The sequence below is a fragment of the Macrobrachium rosenbergii genome, chromosome 51 (assembly GCF_040412425.1).
Source record: "Macrobrachium rosenbergii isolate ZJJX-2024 chromosome 51, ASM4041242v1, whole genome shotgun sequence".
NCBI classification, from domain to species: Eukaryota; Metazoa; Arthropoda; class Malacostraca; order Decapoda; family Palaemonidae; genus Macrobrachium; species Macrobrachium rosenbergii.
The window spans coordinates 38,569,883-38,589,176 of NC_089791.1; the positions used below are offsets into that span (position 1 = coordinate 38,569,883).

At 36.1% G+C, this 19,294-nt stretch overlaps 2 protein-coding genes across 3 annotated transcripts in view; one reads left to right on the plus strand and one right to left on the minus strand.

Moving 5' to 3' along the window:
- LOC136833029 (zinc finger CCCH domain-containing protein 13-like) overlaps positions 1-6,608 on the minus strand; it is a 33,754-nt gene extending 27,146 nt beyond the window's left edge. Inside the window, exon 1 of the mRNA XM_067094678.1 lies at positions 5,385-6,608. Within this exon, the coding sequence (XP_066950779.1) occupies positions 5,385-6,608 (1,224 nt within the window). The remainder of the gene's footprint in view (positions 1-5,384) is intronic.
- A 10,416-nt stretch (positions 6,609-17,024) lies between these two features.
- LOC136833325 (protein sax-3-like) overlaps positions 17,025-19,294 on the plus strand; it is a 123,609-nt gene continuing 121,339 nt past the window's right edge. For both annotated transcript variants that reach the window (XM_067095321.1, XM_067095323.1), the window contains exon 1: positions 17,025-17,710. In XM_067095321.1, the coding sequence (XP_066951422.1) occupies positions 17,593-17,710 (118 nt within the window). In that variant the 5' untranslated portion in view covers positions 17,025-17,592. The remainder of the gene's footprint in view (positions 17,711-19,294) is intronic.

Genomic DNA, 19,294 nt, shown 5'->3' on the forward strand with positions numbered 1-19,294 from the left:
TTTTGAACAAAATATTCGTAAAACATCCTGCCACAAAACTTATTCTAAATATAAAACATAATTTTCATCGAAGTAACATATGAGCATAAACGAACCTATACAAAATTTTTTTCAGTAAGTCGGATTTACATGGCGTGGCAATTACCCTCAGCGTCATGAGTCAATGTCTCTAATTCCATTTAGCAATCGCATTAAGTTTCACAAAGAGCTTTATGTACTCGTCTCCCCCATCAGTTTCCTTTTTCTTCTTTCTGTCTTTCTTTCCGTTCGGCTTCCAAAAGAAAAAGTTATTTTTTCTTCCTTTTTTTGGAAGAAAAGTTGGCAAAACTCCCCAGCCATCTTCGCCCAAAACCCCCGCCCGCCGTTGGTTCTTTCCTTCCACTTTAGAGGACTCTCTCTCTCTCTCTCTCTCTCTCTCTCTCATTATGCTTCTGTCCTCTTTATCTCTGGAGAGTTTCCGATAATCGGAGAATTCTTCTTGTGCTTCGTCTTTTGTTCCCCAAAAACACAAAGGGGACGGAACACTGACGTTGTCTATCCGTGAAGTGGAAGAGGTTATATGCTGTGAAAGTCTCCGCCGCATCCAGCACTGTCCTTACGTCTTTCATTCCAGATTTGACATTCATTTTCCTTTCTTTGCTTTTTTACTTCCCAGTTTAATTTTTCATATTTTTCCCATGACACACTGCACTCAGATCACATGCAAATTTGGGTTCCCTTTTCTTATTTGTTTGGCTTAAATAAACTGTAGTATATTTTCTATTCCATCTTGAACTGAGTATTTTAAATCAAATTTTTCTACCAACGCAAAATCGCTTTCGTAACAAGTGATGTGGTCTTGTCTCGGAATGAATTAAAATTCTATAAAAAAAAAAATCGATCAACAGTATTGACTTCAGATGTTTCGATTCAATTTAGGTAAGAGTGCTCAGAGAAAAGTATTGAGGTGAAGGGCAGGTGTTGACAGGTGCTATTGAAAGAGGCTGCTTACCGATGGGATACTCTTTGTGAATACGTCAGATGTACACAATAAGCTTACCAGACTTGAGGCTTACCTGCTTCAGATTTAACTCTCCTGGTTTAATCAGCTTATTGAATGTACCTTTTCTGTGTTGCTCCTTTTCCTAGATCTTCCGGAACAACAAATATTATTTTCCTCTCCACGTTTTTCATTCTTTTTCCTCGCTGTATTTCCTGAAGACCCCGAAACGGGCGAACATCAGTATTCATGCCCGGCGCCTCATGGAAAAGAAGATACGTCATTGGGCTTCCCTAACTGGATAAGTGGAAAAAGCAATCCTTCAGGCGAAAAAAAAAAAATCTAGGACAAAGCACAGATAATCAGAGGTCACCTCCAAGGAACCATGAAATCGGGGGAGTTGAGAAACAAAGACGATGCAAGTAAGAGTTTTTTTTTTTTTTTTTAACCCAAGGACAAGCAAGCAGGAAGAAGGATATCAAAAATATTATATGCACTGGACAGTTAAGGTCCTGAGCGCATGAAATGTATTTGATATTAAGCTGTTGGAAATAAGATATTCCCTTCCTCAAGCTCTACAAAATGAGATGAACACTGATTTCCTTATGATGGAAAATATCACACAGTATCACCAGTCTGCTAATTTGAGTCTCTCTTGGTATATTGCCATCGTAACTCACTACAAATATGAAGATGGACATCAGATAACGGAAAATATTTTGAGTGTTGTGAACAAAAGATTAACATGCAAGGGATTTAGAGTACAAACTCATTGTTTACCTTCACGTCTCCCAAGATACTTCTTTCAGATTCAAGGCTAAAGAATTGGTTGAATTTCTCCGCCAAATAATATATATATTTTTTTGGTGCTGTTCAAGTAACGGCATGAAATCATTGAAGAATCATTTTGAATTATTTCTCTTCATGCACGGGTCTTCAAATGCAGTGCAGATCTGTTCGATAGAACTCTATATGGATTCGTGCCAAACATAAATTGAGCCTATTTGAAAGCGCATATGTATATATGCTTGCCTGCTTTCTCTCTCTCTCTCTCTGTTCTTGCTCAAATCTCTCTCTCTCCTCTGTTCTTGTTCGAACTAAAAATTCTTTTTCTAAATCAAAATTTATATGCTGTAAGATTAATTAACATGAGCATTTTTAAAAAGTAAAGAAAACGACCACTTAAATATAGCTAAGACACACAAAAAATGTTTAATACTAACAATAACCAGTGACACAGTAAGTGATTGGATTTTAAGGATTAATATTTAGGAAATAATAAAATCTTGCATAAGATCCTGCACCTCCTACTTATAGAAAAGAGGCCTAATTACCAACAGTAACAGGTGCGTTGCATATCAATGAAAAATAATTTTCCTTCTTGGAAAGTTAACCTTCTCTTTACGACGTTATTCCTGCAAGAAGATCATTCTAAAACATTCACTCGACGAACCATGTTACACCGCTAAATACACGTCGTAACACTGAAAAAGTGAAGTTTATACATGAATCAATTTTATCACAGGGAAAAGAACTAAGAAAGAAAAAATATTTTCCCTCAAACGAAGAGGATACCATTAGACACAAGCATAATTATTTGCACATCAACCTCTACCCAACCATTTTCACACTTTACATTTATGGCGCCATAGATCTTCTACGCGTATGCATATCTTGCCAGTGACGCCACGCCCGCAAGCCCACTTACGATCTACGAACCGGAAATAAGCATACCACAAAATCGTGGTGCAAAGGCTACTGCTGTTTAATTTTCGGCATTCTTGAGATTTAATAAGTGGTTTCTTCGCTAAAGAACAATACATCTTTCCCTAAGGGTTGACCTGCAGTGCCTTGATACTCTAGAGAGCAGCAGCGTCCATGTTGTACCTGAGTATGAGTCACTCACTGATTAAACTATTTCAAAATAGTTGCTTAAAAAAGTATTTTTTTTATTCTTTTTTTTTAGAAAGTAAAATCTTCTGTAAGGCGAACGTCTTAAGGATAAAAATGACATGAGTTATAACTGAACGCGCTTCAACAGGTTCTTAGCAATAAATATAACTATCCAGAACAGAATGATGAATAAATACAAAATCTAAGAATTTTCTCATTTTCTTTGATAACAAAATAAATGCCACAATTCTAAAACAAAATCCACCCAAACTAAACCAACTAAAAACTGATAGTGACTAAATATGAAATAAATTATATTTTAAAAACTGGGGATTATACTTAAAAGTAAATAAGCAAACGCACACACGATTAAACACGGGTAAACACAATAAATAATAGCGCATTCTAACAAATATACATTCTATATTTATGTAATGTAAGTACATGATAACAACTGTTTATATAAGTGGCTGGGTAGTCTAAACGTCTGCAAAAGCCCAAAATGCGTGTTGATACTTACGACTGCCCTTGTGTGGATAGTGGATTTGGTCTTTCAGATGTGGAAAGGCTGAGCCCCGACGAGGAAAAGATCGTAAAAATTTAGTAAACTAATGAAAAATGCAAGGGATCGTCCATACGAGAATGGAATACACAAAACAATGAAATCCCGATTTCCCGATCGACCCACACATTTTGTAAAACCCACTGTTTTCTAATACTAGAAACGTAGAGAGAATGCACCATATATATATATATATATATATATATATATATATATATATATATATATATATATATATATATATATATATATATATATATATATATATATGTATATATACATATATATATATATATATGTATGTATATGTATATATAAATATATATATATATATATATATATATATATATATATATATATATATATACATATATATATATATATATATATATATATATATATATATATATAATAAATATATATATATATATATATATATATATATATATATTTTCATAGACAGATAGATAGATAGATAGATAGATAGACATCTACTTCAAAACATCCATACAGCCAAGTTAAATAAGTTTACGCATACACTTTACTTGCATTATATGTTGATTCGAGTACAAGTAGGTTTAAAGGCGTGCGAGCGTGAGCTATTGTGCACGCGTATGGCCTGCGTACCTCTCTGTGCTGGCAACACTGCCGCCGGAGGGAAGGGAAAGCGAGGGTGGCAAAACTGAGTCTTGAAATAGTTATATTCACCTGTCACAGAGGGGAAAGAGGGGTCCGTTTTCCAGAGGGCTCAAAATGTCCCGCTAAAGACTGTTCGCCCCAAGAACATCGGCTGTAACTCGAGAAATGAACGAGCGTGGGATCTATGATTTCTGTTCTTTCTTTTGCCCATTATAATGAGTTAAATGTCTGAAATATCCTGTATCCTAAATTATAATTATAAGTCAAATACGTCAGCTTGTGATTTGGAACGATGACATACATGGCTTGAAAAGATTTCTAGACAACGACAGCACTAGGAAACTAAGTGGAACAGATACTGTTCAGTCTTTTAAATATAGGCTTTTTTTCTACTTTACAGTTCCCGTGAAATATCAAACAATTTTCTTCTTCAGACTGAATTACTGACTTAGGAAACAATGAAATCGAAAATGCAGAACGTTCGGATATACCAGACAGTGAGGTCTAAATCGTAAACCTGACCATGTCCGGATTAAATCATTCATATAAGGGATCCTCGTTTGCTCTCTCTCTCTCTCTCTCTGCGTTCATCTTTAATGGAATTCATGACCCAAGGGAGGATAAAGTCATCAAGTTTCTTTGGAGGTCAGTCTCCCCATAGTCATCAAGTGCATGCCTAATGCTGTGCTTCACAGAGAGAGAGAGAGAGAGAGAGAGAGAGAGAGAGAGAGAGAGAGAGCATAAAAGTGTCTTTGGGGGATAAAGCTATATCAGTAACTATCATGAAAATATATCAAATTCGTATAATTACGAGAAGAGAAATAGTAAGGCAAACAGAGCCTTAGGCTACCCAGAAGAGCTATTTAGTTTTGCCAGTGGCAAACCGAATATGAAGTTTACAGGGCATATTTCACTGGCATCTGTATCCGATCAAGCATTCACGTATATATAAAGTCAGTATGTGCATGTCGATATATCTTGCTTCTTTTTATTTATCTTCTCTCCGTTTTCTTTTCTTTTTTTATATTTAAAATCTAATGGCTGGAAGACTGATACTCATGCTAATGGCCTTTGAAGCCTTTTCAATGTCAGTCTTTTCTCAATAGCCCAGCAGACTTTCCCGAAACCCAACTTCTCTATTTGTCATTGTTCCGTAAAGATAAAACCAGAGGGTTTTCCCGATGCTTTCCCCGGTGATTGTGAAGCCGTTAAACCCTGTTAAATCTTGCATTAGATGAAACTACGCTGAAAAGGAAGACAAGAATCCGAAAAGAGGAAAACGAGAACGAAGCTCATTTGCTGGACAGCTACCTCGTGCTCCTTTTCTCTTGTGCTCCTTTTCTCCCGTGCTCCCTTTCCCTCGTGCTTCTTTTCTCTCGTGCTTCTTTTCTCTCGTGCTCCTTTTCTCTCGGGCTCCTTTTCTCTCGTGATTCTTTTCTCTCGGGCTCCTTTTCTCTCGTGCTCCCTTTCTCTCGTGCTCCTTTTCTCTCGTGCTTCTTTTCTTTCGGGCTCCTTTTCTCTCGTGCTCCTTTTCTCCCGTGCTCCCTTTCCCTCGTGCTTCTTTTCTCTCGTGCTTCTTTTCTCTCGTGCTCCTTTTCTCTCGGGCTCCTTTTCTCTCGTGATTCTTTTCTCTCGGGCTCCTTTTCTCTCGTGCTCCCCTTTCTCTCGTGCTCCTTTTCTCTCGTGCTTCTTTTCTTTCAGGCTCCTTTTCTCTCGTGCTCCTTTTCTCCCGTGCTCCCTTTCCCTCGTGCTTCTTTTCTCTCGTGCTTCTTTTCTCTCGTGCTCCTTTTCTCTCGGGCTCCTTTTCTCTCGTGATTCTTTTCTCTCGGGCTCCTTTTCTCTCGTGCTCCCTTTCTCTCGTGCTCCTTTTCTCTCGTGCTTCTTTTCTTTCGGGCTCCTTTTCTCTCGTGCTCCTTTTCTCCCGTGCTCCCTTTCCCTCGTGCTTCTTTTCTCTCGTGCTTCTTTTCTCTCGTGCTCCTTTTCTCTCGGGCTCCTTTTCTCTCGTGATTCTTTTCTCTCTCGGGCTCCTTTTCTCTCGTGCTCCCTTTCTCTCGTGCTCCTTTTCTCTCGTGCTTCTTTTCTTTCAGGCTCCTTTTCTCTCGTGCTTCTTTTCTCCCATGCTCCCTTTCCCTCGTGCTTCTTTTCTCTCGTGCTCCTTTTCTCTCGTGCTCCTTTTCTCTCGGGCCCTTTTCTCTCGTGATTCTTTCTCTCGCCCTTTTTCTCTCGTGCTCCCTTTCTCTCGTGCTCCTTTTCTCTCGTGCTTCTTTCTTTCAGGGCTCCTTTTCTCTCGTGCTCCTTTTCTCCCGTGCCCCTTTCCCTCGTGCTTCTTTTCTCTCGTGCTTCTTTTCTCTCGTGCTCCTTTCTCTCGGGCTCCTTTTCTCTCGTGATTCTTTTCTCTCGGGCTCCTTTTCTCTCGTGCTCCCTTTCTCTCGTGCTCCTTTTCTCTCGTGCTTCTTTTCTTTCGGGCTCCTTTTCTCTCGTGCTTCTTTTCTCTCGGGCTCCTTTTCTCTCGTGATTCTTTTCTCTCGTGCTCATTTTCTCTCGTGATTCTTTTCTCTCGGGCTCCTATTCTCTCGTGATTCTTTTCTCTCGGGCTCCTTTTCTCTCGTGATTCTTTTCTCTCGTGCTCATTTTCTCTCGTGATTCTTTTCTCTCGGGCTCCTATTCTCTCGTGATTCTTTTCTCTCGTGCTTCTTTTCTTTCGGGCTCCTTTTCTCTCGTGCTTCTTTTCTCTCGGGCTCCTTTTCTCTCGTGATTCTTTTCTCTCGGGCTTCTTTTCTCTCGTGATTCTTTTCTCTCGTGCTTCTTTTCTCTCGTACTCCTTTTCTCTCGTGCTTCTTTTCTCTCGTGCTCCTTTTCTCTCCTGCGCCATTTCTCTCGTGCTCATTTTCTCTCGGTCCTCCAGAGAGAACAGAAAAATACACTGTACCACAAAAGCTTTGACTGAACGATGACAACAACGGTAGTAATAACCAAGTTTATACTAGAAAAATGAGATACGAAAAAAAAAATAAGTTCTTCGAGTAAAGGAAATAAGACTGCTCTTCATATGATTGCAGGAATACTTTCACACTCTTTCATGTGGATTTATTAAACATACAAAAGGAAAAATATCCAGTACTTTCATCATCTACCAAATCTAGCTTTGTTGGCTTACATCAAAAAGATCAATACTTGATATTTACTGAAAAACTTCTAATTAACATCAACGCAGCGATTCAGTTACGAATTTCATTGACTAGTTAACTACAAGAATATGGTAAAATGATTTTTTTTTTAAAGTCTGAAAGCCTATTGCCGTGTGTAAATGATAATCTCTTGGGCAAAGACTTTTGGAAATGTTGTCCTGCCTTCAACGAAATATTTCGGAAAGGAAGGAAAATATTTCTCATTCAAGGCAAAAGAACAACAACAAGAATAACAAAATTATCAAAGTAACAGCTTTTCTTATAATTATTAAAACTCCAGAAGAAATATCCTGTCATTAATCGTATTATCATTGTTGTCCTCTTCGGTTTGAAGGAATAAAATGAAGGTTTGAAGTATGGACTATGGTGGGAGAAATATATATTTCAAAGGGAAACTTCACTGTCTCCGCAGCGCCCTCTATACACAGAAGCAACAAACAAATCAATATTGCAGTGTATAGACAAACAAACCTCGGTGAATGAAAAGCTTCTCAAGTTTTTTGTCAAAATACCTTGAGTCTAGATAACTGGGCCAGGAGATTATTATTATTATTATTATTGTTATTATTATTATTATTATTATTATTATTATTATTATTATTATTATTATTATTCAAATTGGGGGAAATACTCTAGCCTGGATAGCTTTTTCCCTAGTCACCACTCACGTAGACGCTAGATAACAGAATTGCGTTAACAGTAGTGAATAATCTCTAGTTATAAAGCCACTATATTTGTGGAATTAAATTGTTCTTCCCAAAACCTTGACCTTGAATAACTGATTATTTCGAAGACAGAGTTGCAAATTTCTAAGCATAATAAGTTCTTGCGGGAATATGAAAGTTGCAACATGCACCCTGCGTCATTGCAGCTCCTCCTCGCCAAAAAAAATGAGAATTATAAACTGGTCCAGCAAACACAGCAGAAATATTTAGTGTCGAATTTTTTGTAGGTATTCCTTAAATTAAGTTCTTGTACACCTAGATCAGAAGATTTCGACCTAACAGATATGTTATTATGCAGTTATTTAGGAAAAGATTAAAAAAAATTACACTGTAATCACACCTATGTTTATTTTCTATCAATTATAAAAGCCTTTGTGCTTGTTACCAAAAGTACTTTAACAATTATGAAAGATTATATTTTTTTAATTATTACTATTACCCTACTGCTGCAGCAAAGTTCTACTATTGCTACTAATATGATGATGAAGATTATTATTGAACTTATTATTTCTGTTGCAAATACACTAATATAATAACGAAATAGATTAAGACTAATATAAAAATTAAATAGAGTTTGGCTTCGTTCAAAGAATTAACGTTCTTAATAATATTAAGACCTAAGCATAAAAAGTAAAATCGAGTGACATATGGATATCACATATTCAGTCAGTCTCTATCCATATAAAATCAAATGCAGTTTTTCATCAACACAGACGCAGCATTCAGCTGAACTCCATTTGCCCATGATGATAAACATACACACATGCAGCTACAAACAAGCAAAGAAGCGTCATTAGTACTAAATCAAACACAAACTAGGTACGTGAGGTCCCAGTATCTGCATTGAAGCTGAAAGATTTCTCCATCAGGACATGACATTTGAGCTTTACCTATAAAGGGAAGAAAAATTCTCCGAAGTTTATTCTTGCCAACTCCCCTTTAATCAAATTTCCCTCGAAAACCCTCAGGAAGAAACAAAGTCGTTTTTATTCTTTTTCATCCTCCACGAAGAATAAAAAAAAAAAAAAAACCTGAACCTCCGGGGTTTGAGGCTGAATCCTAAATATGTGGTTTATCAAATCCTGGTGGGGCTTTCCTGCCTCTACTTTCACACGAAGCCTTCCTCTTCGTAAGGAGGTATGAGGAAAAGGGGTTGTTTATATATCTTTGTTTGATTTGTATGTGTTTGTTTTATTTGTGTGTATATATATATATATATATATGTGTGTGTGTGTGTGTGTACATTTATATATATATATATATATATATATATATATATATATATATATATATATATATATATATATATATATATATATATATATTTTATAAATATACATATATACAATATATATAAATATATATGTATACATGTATATATCATATCAAACGAAAGATAGAGATTGTGTACGAACATAACTAACCTTAAACAATTACTTGCATATAAACAAGTATACAGTAATCCGCTAGCATTCCGTGCACTGCATGATGCAACTCTTCTCCCGATGTGGACTAGTCCACATACGTATACACAGAGAAACATGCATGTATTGTAATACTGTATGTTTACCGCTATTCATGTAATTATGCAGACAGACCTATTTTGTTGTTACCACATTATCCCAGAAAGGAGCTGATGTTCAAGCACTGTCAATTCATCCAAGAGTTATTATGAAAGTTATTCATATAAAAACTATAGAACTTCAGCCGTTCATTTGTTTCCAAGTCTTCACGAAGGAGTGTTTTCAACCAGATGTTTCCCAGACGACTGTTTTGGGGAGAAAAGTGCAGCTCAGCAATTCAGCGCACTCGGTGACCTATCACTTGAAAATGGCTCGAGAAAACCCGGGAAAAGGACCCCCGCCTTTGCTTGAATCACCATCGTTTTCATTCTTGTGAAACGACTTACTCAAGACAGTGAAGAACCTAAGAGGATGTAAACACGTCCATTAATTACATTTCGAATTTATTACCCGAGATTTATTAAGGTGACCCTTTGATTTCGAATGTAATTCCGGTTACGTATAGTTCTCCTTCACATTTATATCAAATGAAATATCAGTTAACCCAAGGCTTGAGTCCCTTCGATTCGTAACTTGATAACTGTGACCTAAGGTTCTTCACCCATGTGATCTGAAACTTAATACCCAAGGCTTAAGAATCTTCAGACCTTCAATTTCAAACCTGAAACCCGTCTGCGACCCAGGGGTCTTCGTCCTTTCAATTACCAACTTATACCTAAATTCATACTACCCCCCGATTTAAAACTTGATAACCGTGGCCTGAGGTTCTTCATCACTTTAATATGAAACTTGATACCCGAGACCTGCATAGCTATTCATACTTCCGATTTGAAACCCGATATCGGTTACTTTAGGTTCATGACCCAATCAGTTTGAATTTTTGTACCCGTTGCCACAGGTTCTCCAAACCTTCGATTTCATTCTAAAAGCCAAAATTATATGAATTAAGGGTCTTTGTCTTCAGTTACAAGCGTATAACCATGAATCCCAATTCATTCACCCCATCAATCTGAAATGTGATACAAGTGACCTATGGTTCTTTAACATTTCGATTGGAAACTTAAATTCGTGAACTAGGATTCTCCATAACTTTGATTTCACATAAAATAAAAAAAACGCACACCCGCTTACAAAAACTTGCTTTTTGATTGGAATCTTGAGACCTGTGACCTAAGGTTTTTCACTCTTTTGATCTGAAACTTGATATCCAAGACCCAAGGTTCTTTACCTGTTCAATTTGAAACTGGCTACCAGTAATCTAAGTTTCCTTACCCTTTCAATCTGAGTCTTAATACCCGTGACCTTGGGTTCTTCAGCCCTTCAATTTGAAATTCGTAATTCTAGCCTAAGATTCCGCCCCTTTTAGTTTTCTGAAATGAAAACTATTGTGTCGGCTTTGTCTGTTCGTCCTCACTTTTTTCTGTCCGCACTTTTTCTGTCGCTCGCAGATCTTAAAAACTACTCAGGCTAGAGGGCTGCAAATTGGTATGTTGATCATCCATCCTCCAATCATTAAGCATACCAAATTGCAGTCCTCTAACCTCAGTGATTTTTTTTATAGTATTCAAGGTTAAAGTTAGCCAGAATCATGCGTCTGGCAACGATTAGGCCAGGCCACCACCGGCCCGTGGTTAAAGTTTCGTGGGCCGCGGCTCATACAGCATTATACCGAGAGCACCGAAAGATAGATTTATTTTCGGTGGTTTTGATTTTTTACTTGTTTTATTTTAAACTTGAAAACAAGGCTGAAAGTTCTTCACCCTTCGACTGGAAGGTGACCAAAGGTTCTTCATCACCTTCGATTTGAAACATGAAACCATGACCTAGGATTCTTCAGCCCTTCGATTCGAAAAACATAATACCCGTGGCCTCCAGATACGCGGTAATCCGCCTAGCATGGGTCTTGACTTTTGACATTCTATTCAGAAATAAAAGAAAAGGGTGTTGGTGAGAGTAAGGTTGGACGGCTCCGAAACAAAGGAACAAAAGCTTTCAGTGAAATAAAACACTCTTAATCCGGTTGCTTTTAAATATTTTCTCTCTCCCTCGGAAGTCTAAACCACCATCGACTCGACAAATCAACTTTAGTCAGACCGACGCTGTCAAAAAAAAGTGGGTAAAATCGGATTAAATGTGGTGTAAGTGTCAATCTTTTCTCATCCGATCGTTGTTGCTGAATCAGAGAGAGAGAGAGAGAGAGAGAGAGAGAGAGAGAGAGAGAGAGAGAGAGAGAGAGAGAGAGAAGATTCTCAACCAGAAGATTAATTTTCCATACCTTATGTATAAGATGTAAATGTTAAAATCGTTTGAACTAAACATAGAAAGGAAAAACTAGCCTAAAAAAATGGTGATTTTGATTATAAAGGGAAAGGTGTTAAGTTTTATAATAATAATAATAATAATAATAATAATAATAATAATAATAATAATAATAATAATAATAATAATAATAATAATAATAATAATAATAATAACACAAATTAAAGTTTAATTTCTATGATTACACGATCAATTAGTTATGATCCGTATATTTGTCAGATAATAATAATAATAATAATAATAATAATAATAATAATAATAATAATAATAATAATAATAATAATAATAAAATTTAAACCTCAGATACTTGTATGATTACATGATAAATTTATAATAATCCAGATGTTGGTCAGAGTGGTTCATCTTGAAATTATATACTAATATTCTTAAAATGTCAAAAAGCGGTCAGTCAACTGCTTCATATGACCAGGTGAGCTTGTAATTATTACTTACGCCACAAGATTAAAGCGTGAATAATAGGCAAGGTAGTTACCTTACAGATGGCTTACTCCTTTGTAAATGTTATTGCTCTTTCTACGAACACACAACGATGAGTTAAGCATTATTTATTCTGTATATAAGTTCTAGGTCACTCAGTTCCAAAATTAGATTTTCATTGCTATGAGTTGAGACAACGATGGTGGTGTTCGCCATATCTTAACAGAAAAAGAAAAAAGATTGGTGATATTTTAAATTTTAAAATCACTTTGAAATTTTTTATTAAATTCTACATGAACGGTAAAGTTTGTTCTTTATGTCCAAAATGGCATAAAAATTCGAGAGGAAATACACGTTTGGGTATCCTTGACATTACTATGTCATAAAGCAATAGGCGATCCAGATGTTGCTTCAAGAATTAATATACTTTTGAGCAATGGGACAGTAAGTATTCTAGTTGACATTACTACGGCTAGCTTATGGCAGGACACCCTTATACAGGTCAGCCAGACAGCAATAGTCACTTTCCTTCTTTCTTTGTCTCTAATGTCCTGCCACCCCCACCCACCGGCCCCCACCCCCCCAACCCCCTTGACTGCCACAGCTTCGTGTCTCACTTTTATTGCCATAACTTCCTTTGTATTTTATGCTTTCGTCTGGTCTTTTTTCTTCATCACTTCATCCAGAGAACCCCTCATTAAATTCTGTCAGTTCTGCATGGTGTCACCTTCCTACCTAAATGTAAATATTTTGCAGATAACATTTAACAATATCACCAACGAGGTATTTCAGCGTCTCCTTTACGATTCGAGTACTTGCTGTTTTCTTTCATTACCTTAATTTGAACTCTCTTTGTGCTCCTCTTTGCAGTCATCTAAAACTAAATCTTGAGACAATAAGTTTTTTATACATATTTTTAATGACAAATCTTTACGGTTTTTTTTTTTTTTTTTGGTCAGCATCACACGCAGATTCAACATCAGCATATCAGGATCATTAACCTTTGCATTAGTATTTGTTTTTCACTGATTATTTTCCAATCACTTCGCAAAATTAACGTTATGGGCCTAAATTTAAAATCAGTATGATGATAAGGATCAATCAGAATAATCATATGGGCCAATCGTTTATCTTAATCTTTAAAGAATTCATTACCTTTATTATTTTATGAAGGGTATACGCCTGCCTTGAATAATTCCAACTGCACCGCGTATTGGTACGTCTCGAAACTTATCACCTAAATTCGTTATATCAAACCATTCATTAACCGATGAGATAAAATCAGATGTCCATTTGCTTGGCTCTGACATATCTCTTAGATATTTTGAAACACTTGCAGATGATTTGGGTAACAATTGCGCAGCATGTTTGACACGCAGCCCATTTCCTGTTCTACTTCCGATCAACACTCTACGAATGCTTGCATCGGACACAAAATCTCCGCCGTTTAAACCACATCCTGAGTCACTATCCATAACCAGTTTTATTAGATGGGGAACATCAATGAAAACATATACTTCCTTTCGGCATTTTGGATCTTCTTTATAAAATATTCTTTTCAAGCGGGTCAGTACCAAATTTTTTCGACGTGTGTGATGGTTTGTTGACGCCATATCACGAACAACTGCAACAATCGGATATCCAACAGCCTCTGAATCTACTATTATATTCGAATACAGTTTCTTAACGTATGACTGGTCAAAGTCAAAATACATGGGTCAGTTCCACTTTCAGATAAGGCCTTCTAACATAAGAGCCAAGAGTCATATGTGATTTATATAACACAGCCATATATTGTCATAACACCATTCGTTGGGATGCATATTTAATTCCAATTGAAAAGTGTAAATTTTTAGTTTTCTGTAAAGGAAAACTATTGAGGTGGCATTGTCTGTCCGTCTGCATTTTTCTGTCCCCCCTCAGATCTTAAAAACTACTGAGGCTAGAGGACTGCAAATTGGTATGTTGATCATCCACCTTCCAATCATCAAACATACCAAATTGCAGCCCTCTATAGCTTCAGTAGTTTTTATTTTTATTTAAGGTTAATGTTAGCTATGATCGTGCGTCTGGCAAACGCTATAGGACAGGCCACCACCGGGTCGTGGGTGAAAGTTTCATGGGCCGCGGCTCATACAGCATTATACGCTGTACAGAAAACTCGATTGCGCCGAAGAAATATCGGCACATTGTTTACTAGTTTAATTTGCAGCAAATGTGCGAACTCTTGCTCGCAAATTGACGAACCATCTCAAAATTGCCTTGTAGCAATTGCAGGTTCTATCTTTCAATGTGCTTTCACATAGCAATGGATATCTCTTCTTTAGTTACGAATCTCTATCGGTCTGATGCTTAAACTTCTTAGCGTTAATGGTGAAGTAATATCTTCATCGGTTCTTTCCCTGATTTTTCGACTTCGTTACAATAGCATTGATTTGAGTTTTATTGAAAAAAGGAAAAAGTCTAGATTAATTTAATTGAAATTGAGGACATTTATATTTAAAGATAGGAATTATATCATTCTTTTTATTCCAAGAGGTATTTTTAAATCAAAATCGTGTGTATACATAACGATCAGGATTCTCCTTGGCAATAAAAATTTTTTAAGCCTTCATATAGTTTTCAGTTACTCATATATACATATATATACTGTGTATATATATATATATATATATATATATATATATATATATATATATATATATATATATATATATATATATATATATATATATATATATGTATATATATACATTTGTGTGCTTGTATGTATGCATGTATATACGGTTCGCCTTATAGATTTTGAACGAAACGATAAAAAATGAACGAAGTGCTTGGGTCTGCCAAGAGTTTAACTTACCCTTTTGTATACACGGAGCAATGGCCATCTACATAATGTCTATGGCATTCAATTTTAGCAAAGGTAATACTATTTCTTCAATATAACCTTGCGGGTTGAAATGATCTGGACTCACAACTGCATATTTGGAATCAATACTAATTGGACCTAAGCAGCGAAACGTATATACCCACAATATCATTTGTCTCCTGGAAACCTAAAATATTTGATGCCAGACTTTTATTTTTCTTCTGGTGGCTGGACACCCATAAACAGAGCAGTTATTAGGCATTTTAATTACAGTATAACAATAAAACGCCGAGTTCCGTGCTATTACTAATCTAGCTGAATTAAATTTACTGACCTGGGTCAGGGCCTATATCAGTGCAGGCAAGGTCGTGCCAATCACGTGACGCGCCAATAAAGGTGAGTCACGTATAATCACTTGTCTTGCTGACCTGACTCACTTTAGTTTCAAAAGAATGCTTATACTAGGATGATGTGATTCACTGAAAAAAAAATTAAGTCCTTATTTCTATTTGTTTTACCTATCTAAATGACGTCATCACAGTAAGGTGATCTGAAGTCAGTGGATTTTCCCATACCTACATAGTACCTGTATGAGAGTGAAGTTTGTATAAATCTCGTGTGAGGAAAAAGGGACACTTATTCCAGCCACTCTCGTGAGTATCCATTAAAGCATTGTCTTCATGAACGGACGACCTCAGATGTCTACAATGGAGAAAAAAAGAAAATTAAACGAAGGAGAAATGACAGGGACACTAGCGGATCCAGAAAAATTTCATTGGGGAGCCACCAATTTTCATATATATATATATATATATATATATATATATATATATATATATATATATATATATATATATATATATATATGTATGTATATATATATATATATATATATATATATATATATATATATATATATATATAAATTATTTCTATAATAGATATTTTATTTCCCCAATATTTGTATTTCTCATTTGTGTTATTATCTAAATCTTCAATATTATTGTTTTGGCATTATTTTTCTTTGGGGGGCACGTGCCCAGGTGCCCCCGCCCCCGCCCCGGGATCGGCTAGTGGATAGGGAAGAATGGTACTAATCCACTCCTTCCGTTGAAAAAAGCAACAGGATCAAAACATTACGCACAATAAAACTGAAGACATACTTCAAAACAGTGAGAGAGAGAGAGAGAGAGAGAGAGAGAGAGAGAGAGAGAGAGAGAGAGAGAGAGAGAGAGAGACTAATCAACGCTACAAAATATAAAATTAATTACCCTAGAAACTTCAAATGAATCCTTTCATAAGAAACTTTGAAAACAAAAATAACCGAACACAATACGAAGACTTAAAGCATTAGATTTCCAAAACGAATCCTGATCCTTTGTATTTGCAGAACTGCCCAACGCGAGGTAACATTTTGTAAAAATACATTTTGCGCCAGTTTTTACTATGATAAAAAAAAATATCACCTGGGATAAAAGAATTAGACACTTCAAGGCTTCAAAGTCATCATTTTTCCTCTCCGATGTCCTGACATATTGGGCACACGACAAACCGTAAGGGAATTCTTAATAAACGTGAGAATAAGATCAATCTCGGATGCGATTCACAACCTCACCGGGAATTTCTTTGCCTGGAACCGGCCTCTCTCGCTGCCAGACGTAGGGGCAAAACGTGGCGTGGGCCTTATCCAAAAGTTATTTTCCGAAGTTATCCCTAATAAGAGAAATAATTACTCTTATTGTAACTCGACCAAATCTCTGTACCTGTGTTATGTCATTTTCCGAGTGATCTAAAGTTCAAAACGACCCGTAAAGGCCGTTTGTACCATTCCAGACTTGTCGAGTGATATGCTGAGGTGAGATTCCAGAATTCCCAGTCTGCCTGGAATGCTGATGTGGGAGGTATCTCTCGGTCGACCTTCAGTGCGTGTTCCAACGTGGCGGCTAGCGGTTCGCTCAGACTCTCCGGGTCATGACGGAAAGCGCTTGAAAAACTTTTTCTCCGCTTCTCTGGAAAATCTCCGCGTAAAATTTCTTGGGCGAAGTCCTCGCAGAGCCCGTCGAAAATGACATTCTCCTCCAATAAAACGTTTTTAGCAATTATAAGATTTTCATGTTACGGGAAGGTTGAGCGCCAAACTTGGTAAGTTCTTGCGAGGTAGAAGAGAACAATGAACCTTAGATAACGATGTGACTCTCGCAATCTCTCCAGAGATTGAGTGATAAACGAATGAACGCTGAACGCTGCATTTATACAGAAAACACCATCACGTGAAATTCAAAATGTCATGAGGAAAAAAGTCGAAAAGAACTCAAAACTGTTTCTTTTTTAACTCGAGTGAGGGGATAACTTATGCAAAAAAATATGACGTCGGTGAAGATGAGCCAAGAAACCGAAGACGACACGGGAAAGATGAGAGAATAAGGCAAAAGAGACAACAACTCTGATAATAGAACGATGAGAGGAAATAGTTCCCTCGGAGGCAAAACTTTTGTTTACTCAAGGACTGATTTTTTGGTTCGCATATTTTTCATTCTCTTGTGGATTACGCCTGCTGCTCGATCTGCCGCCAAAGGTAATGTGACATTATTAGATGGAGGAACAATTTAATAAAAGAGATAGCTTTAATAATCGGATACCACAAATACTCAACTCTTGTATTATAAAACCATGGGTTTTTCTTATCTTATTATCCATCGTTATCAACTTTTTTTTAGTCAAAATAACTGCTTATTTTCATTGGGTGTTGTGCATTATGAAATCATTTTTAGATGAATGCAGCATTCTTTGACACCTCTAAAGCAGGATTAACAGGTTTTTTAATTCAACTTACATACATTCAGCGGTAGTAATAACTAGGATAAACGAAATCGGTTCAGTTTCACTTGTGAAACTGACATGCTAACTGAATACGACAATAAGAACAACCCAAAAAGAAATTCTTTGCATTTTAAGCAACTCTTGCAAATTAACTGCAGCATCTTTTCAGATTTGATGCCCATTATCAAATGATAATATTTTACATCAAGGGAATACGTTAGCAATATATGTTTTGGGGGTCCTTTTCTCACTTTTAATGACCTATATAATATCTTTCTATTTATTCCAGCAACGTTTAATTAAATATGCAAGTGATATTTATCAATTCAAGTACGAAAATGTTACTGAATTTTCAGATAATTTTACTAGCAAGAAATACTTATACAGAAGGTATCAAAATGTGCATTTTTTTTTGTCGAACGACAGTCAAATGTACGAATATGTAAAACAAGTTAATGACGGTAAAAAAAAATGATTCTATAGATTTCAAACTACTTCACAGACAGAATTATTCATGATGAAGTCATTAAACACAATTAATAATGTATTTATAATCCTTCACTTTGCAATGTGTGTGGGTTACTGAAAGAGAGAGAGAGAGAGAGAGAGAGAGAGAGAGAGAGAGAGAGAGAGAGAGAGAGAGGTGATGAAAATCTATATGCAGTCCCATAACTTGTATGTAGGAAATTTTCCAGAGTGAGGCATCACCCTTTAAATTTAATGGATGTGTGCTAGGTTCTTCTTGAACTTGAAACACATCCCTCAGATTCATAAATAACATTCAATTCGGGCAGAGCCAATTGTAATTTAGCAAAATCACTACTAGTATTTCAAAATCTCTCATTGTGTATCAACAGATTAGTCAAGGTGATAACTGTTCCTTTCTCCATCGCTTGAAGGATGATGAGTATAAATTCCAGCCGTTTTGTCGCAAAAGGGGATTTATGAAAAGTTTTTACTGGACAGGTACTTTATTAGGCTTCAAGTTGAAATTTACTTTAGAATGTGAAAGTGAGGAATGTATGTTCAGTATGACAGATTCATTGCCTATGTGCCTTCCCAACTGAAATAAATTCATTTTGGCAAACGCACGCACATATACACTTACCATACACATGCATTTATACAGTGCATATATATATATATATATATATATATATATATATATATATATATATATATATATATATATATATATATATATATATATATATATACATATAATGCACACACATATATATATACCACACATTACACAGGTGAAAAAATAAGAAAACAGGGTGTAGGTCTGACCGGTTTTCGACTTTATTTCCAAGCCATTGAAGGACTGATACAGAGT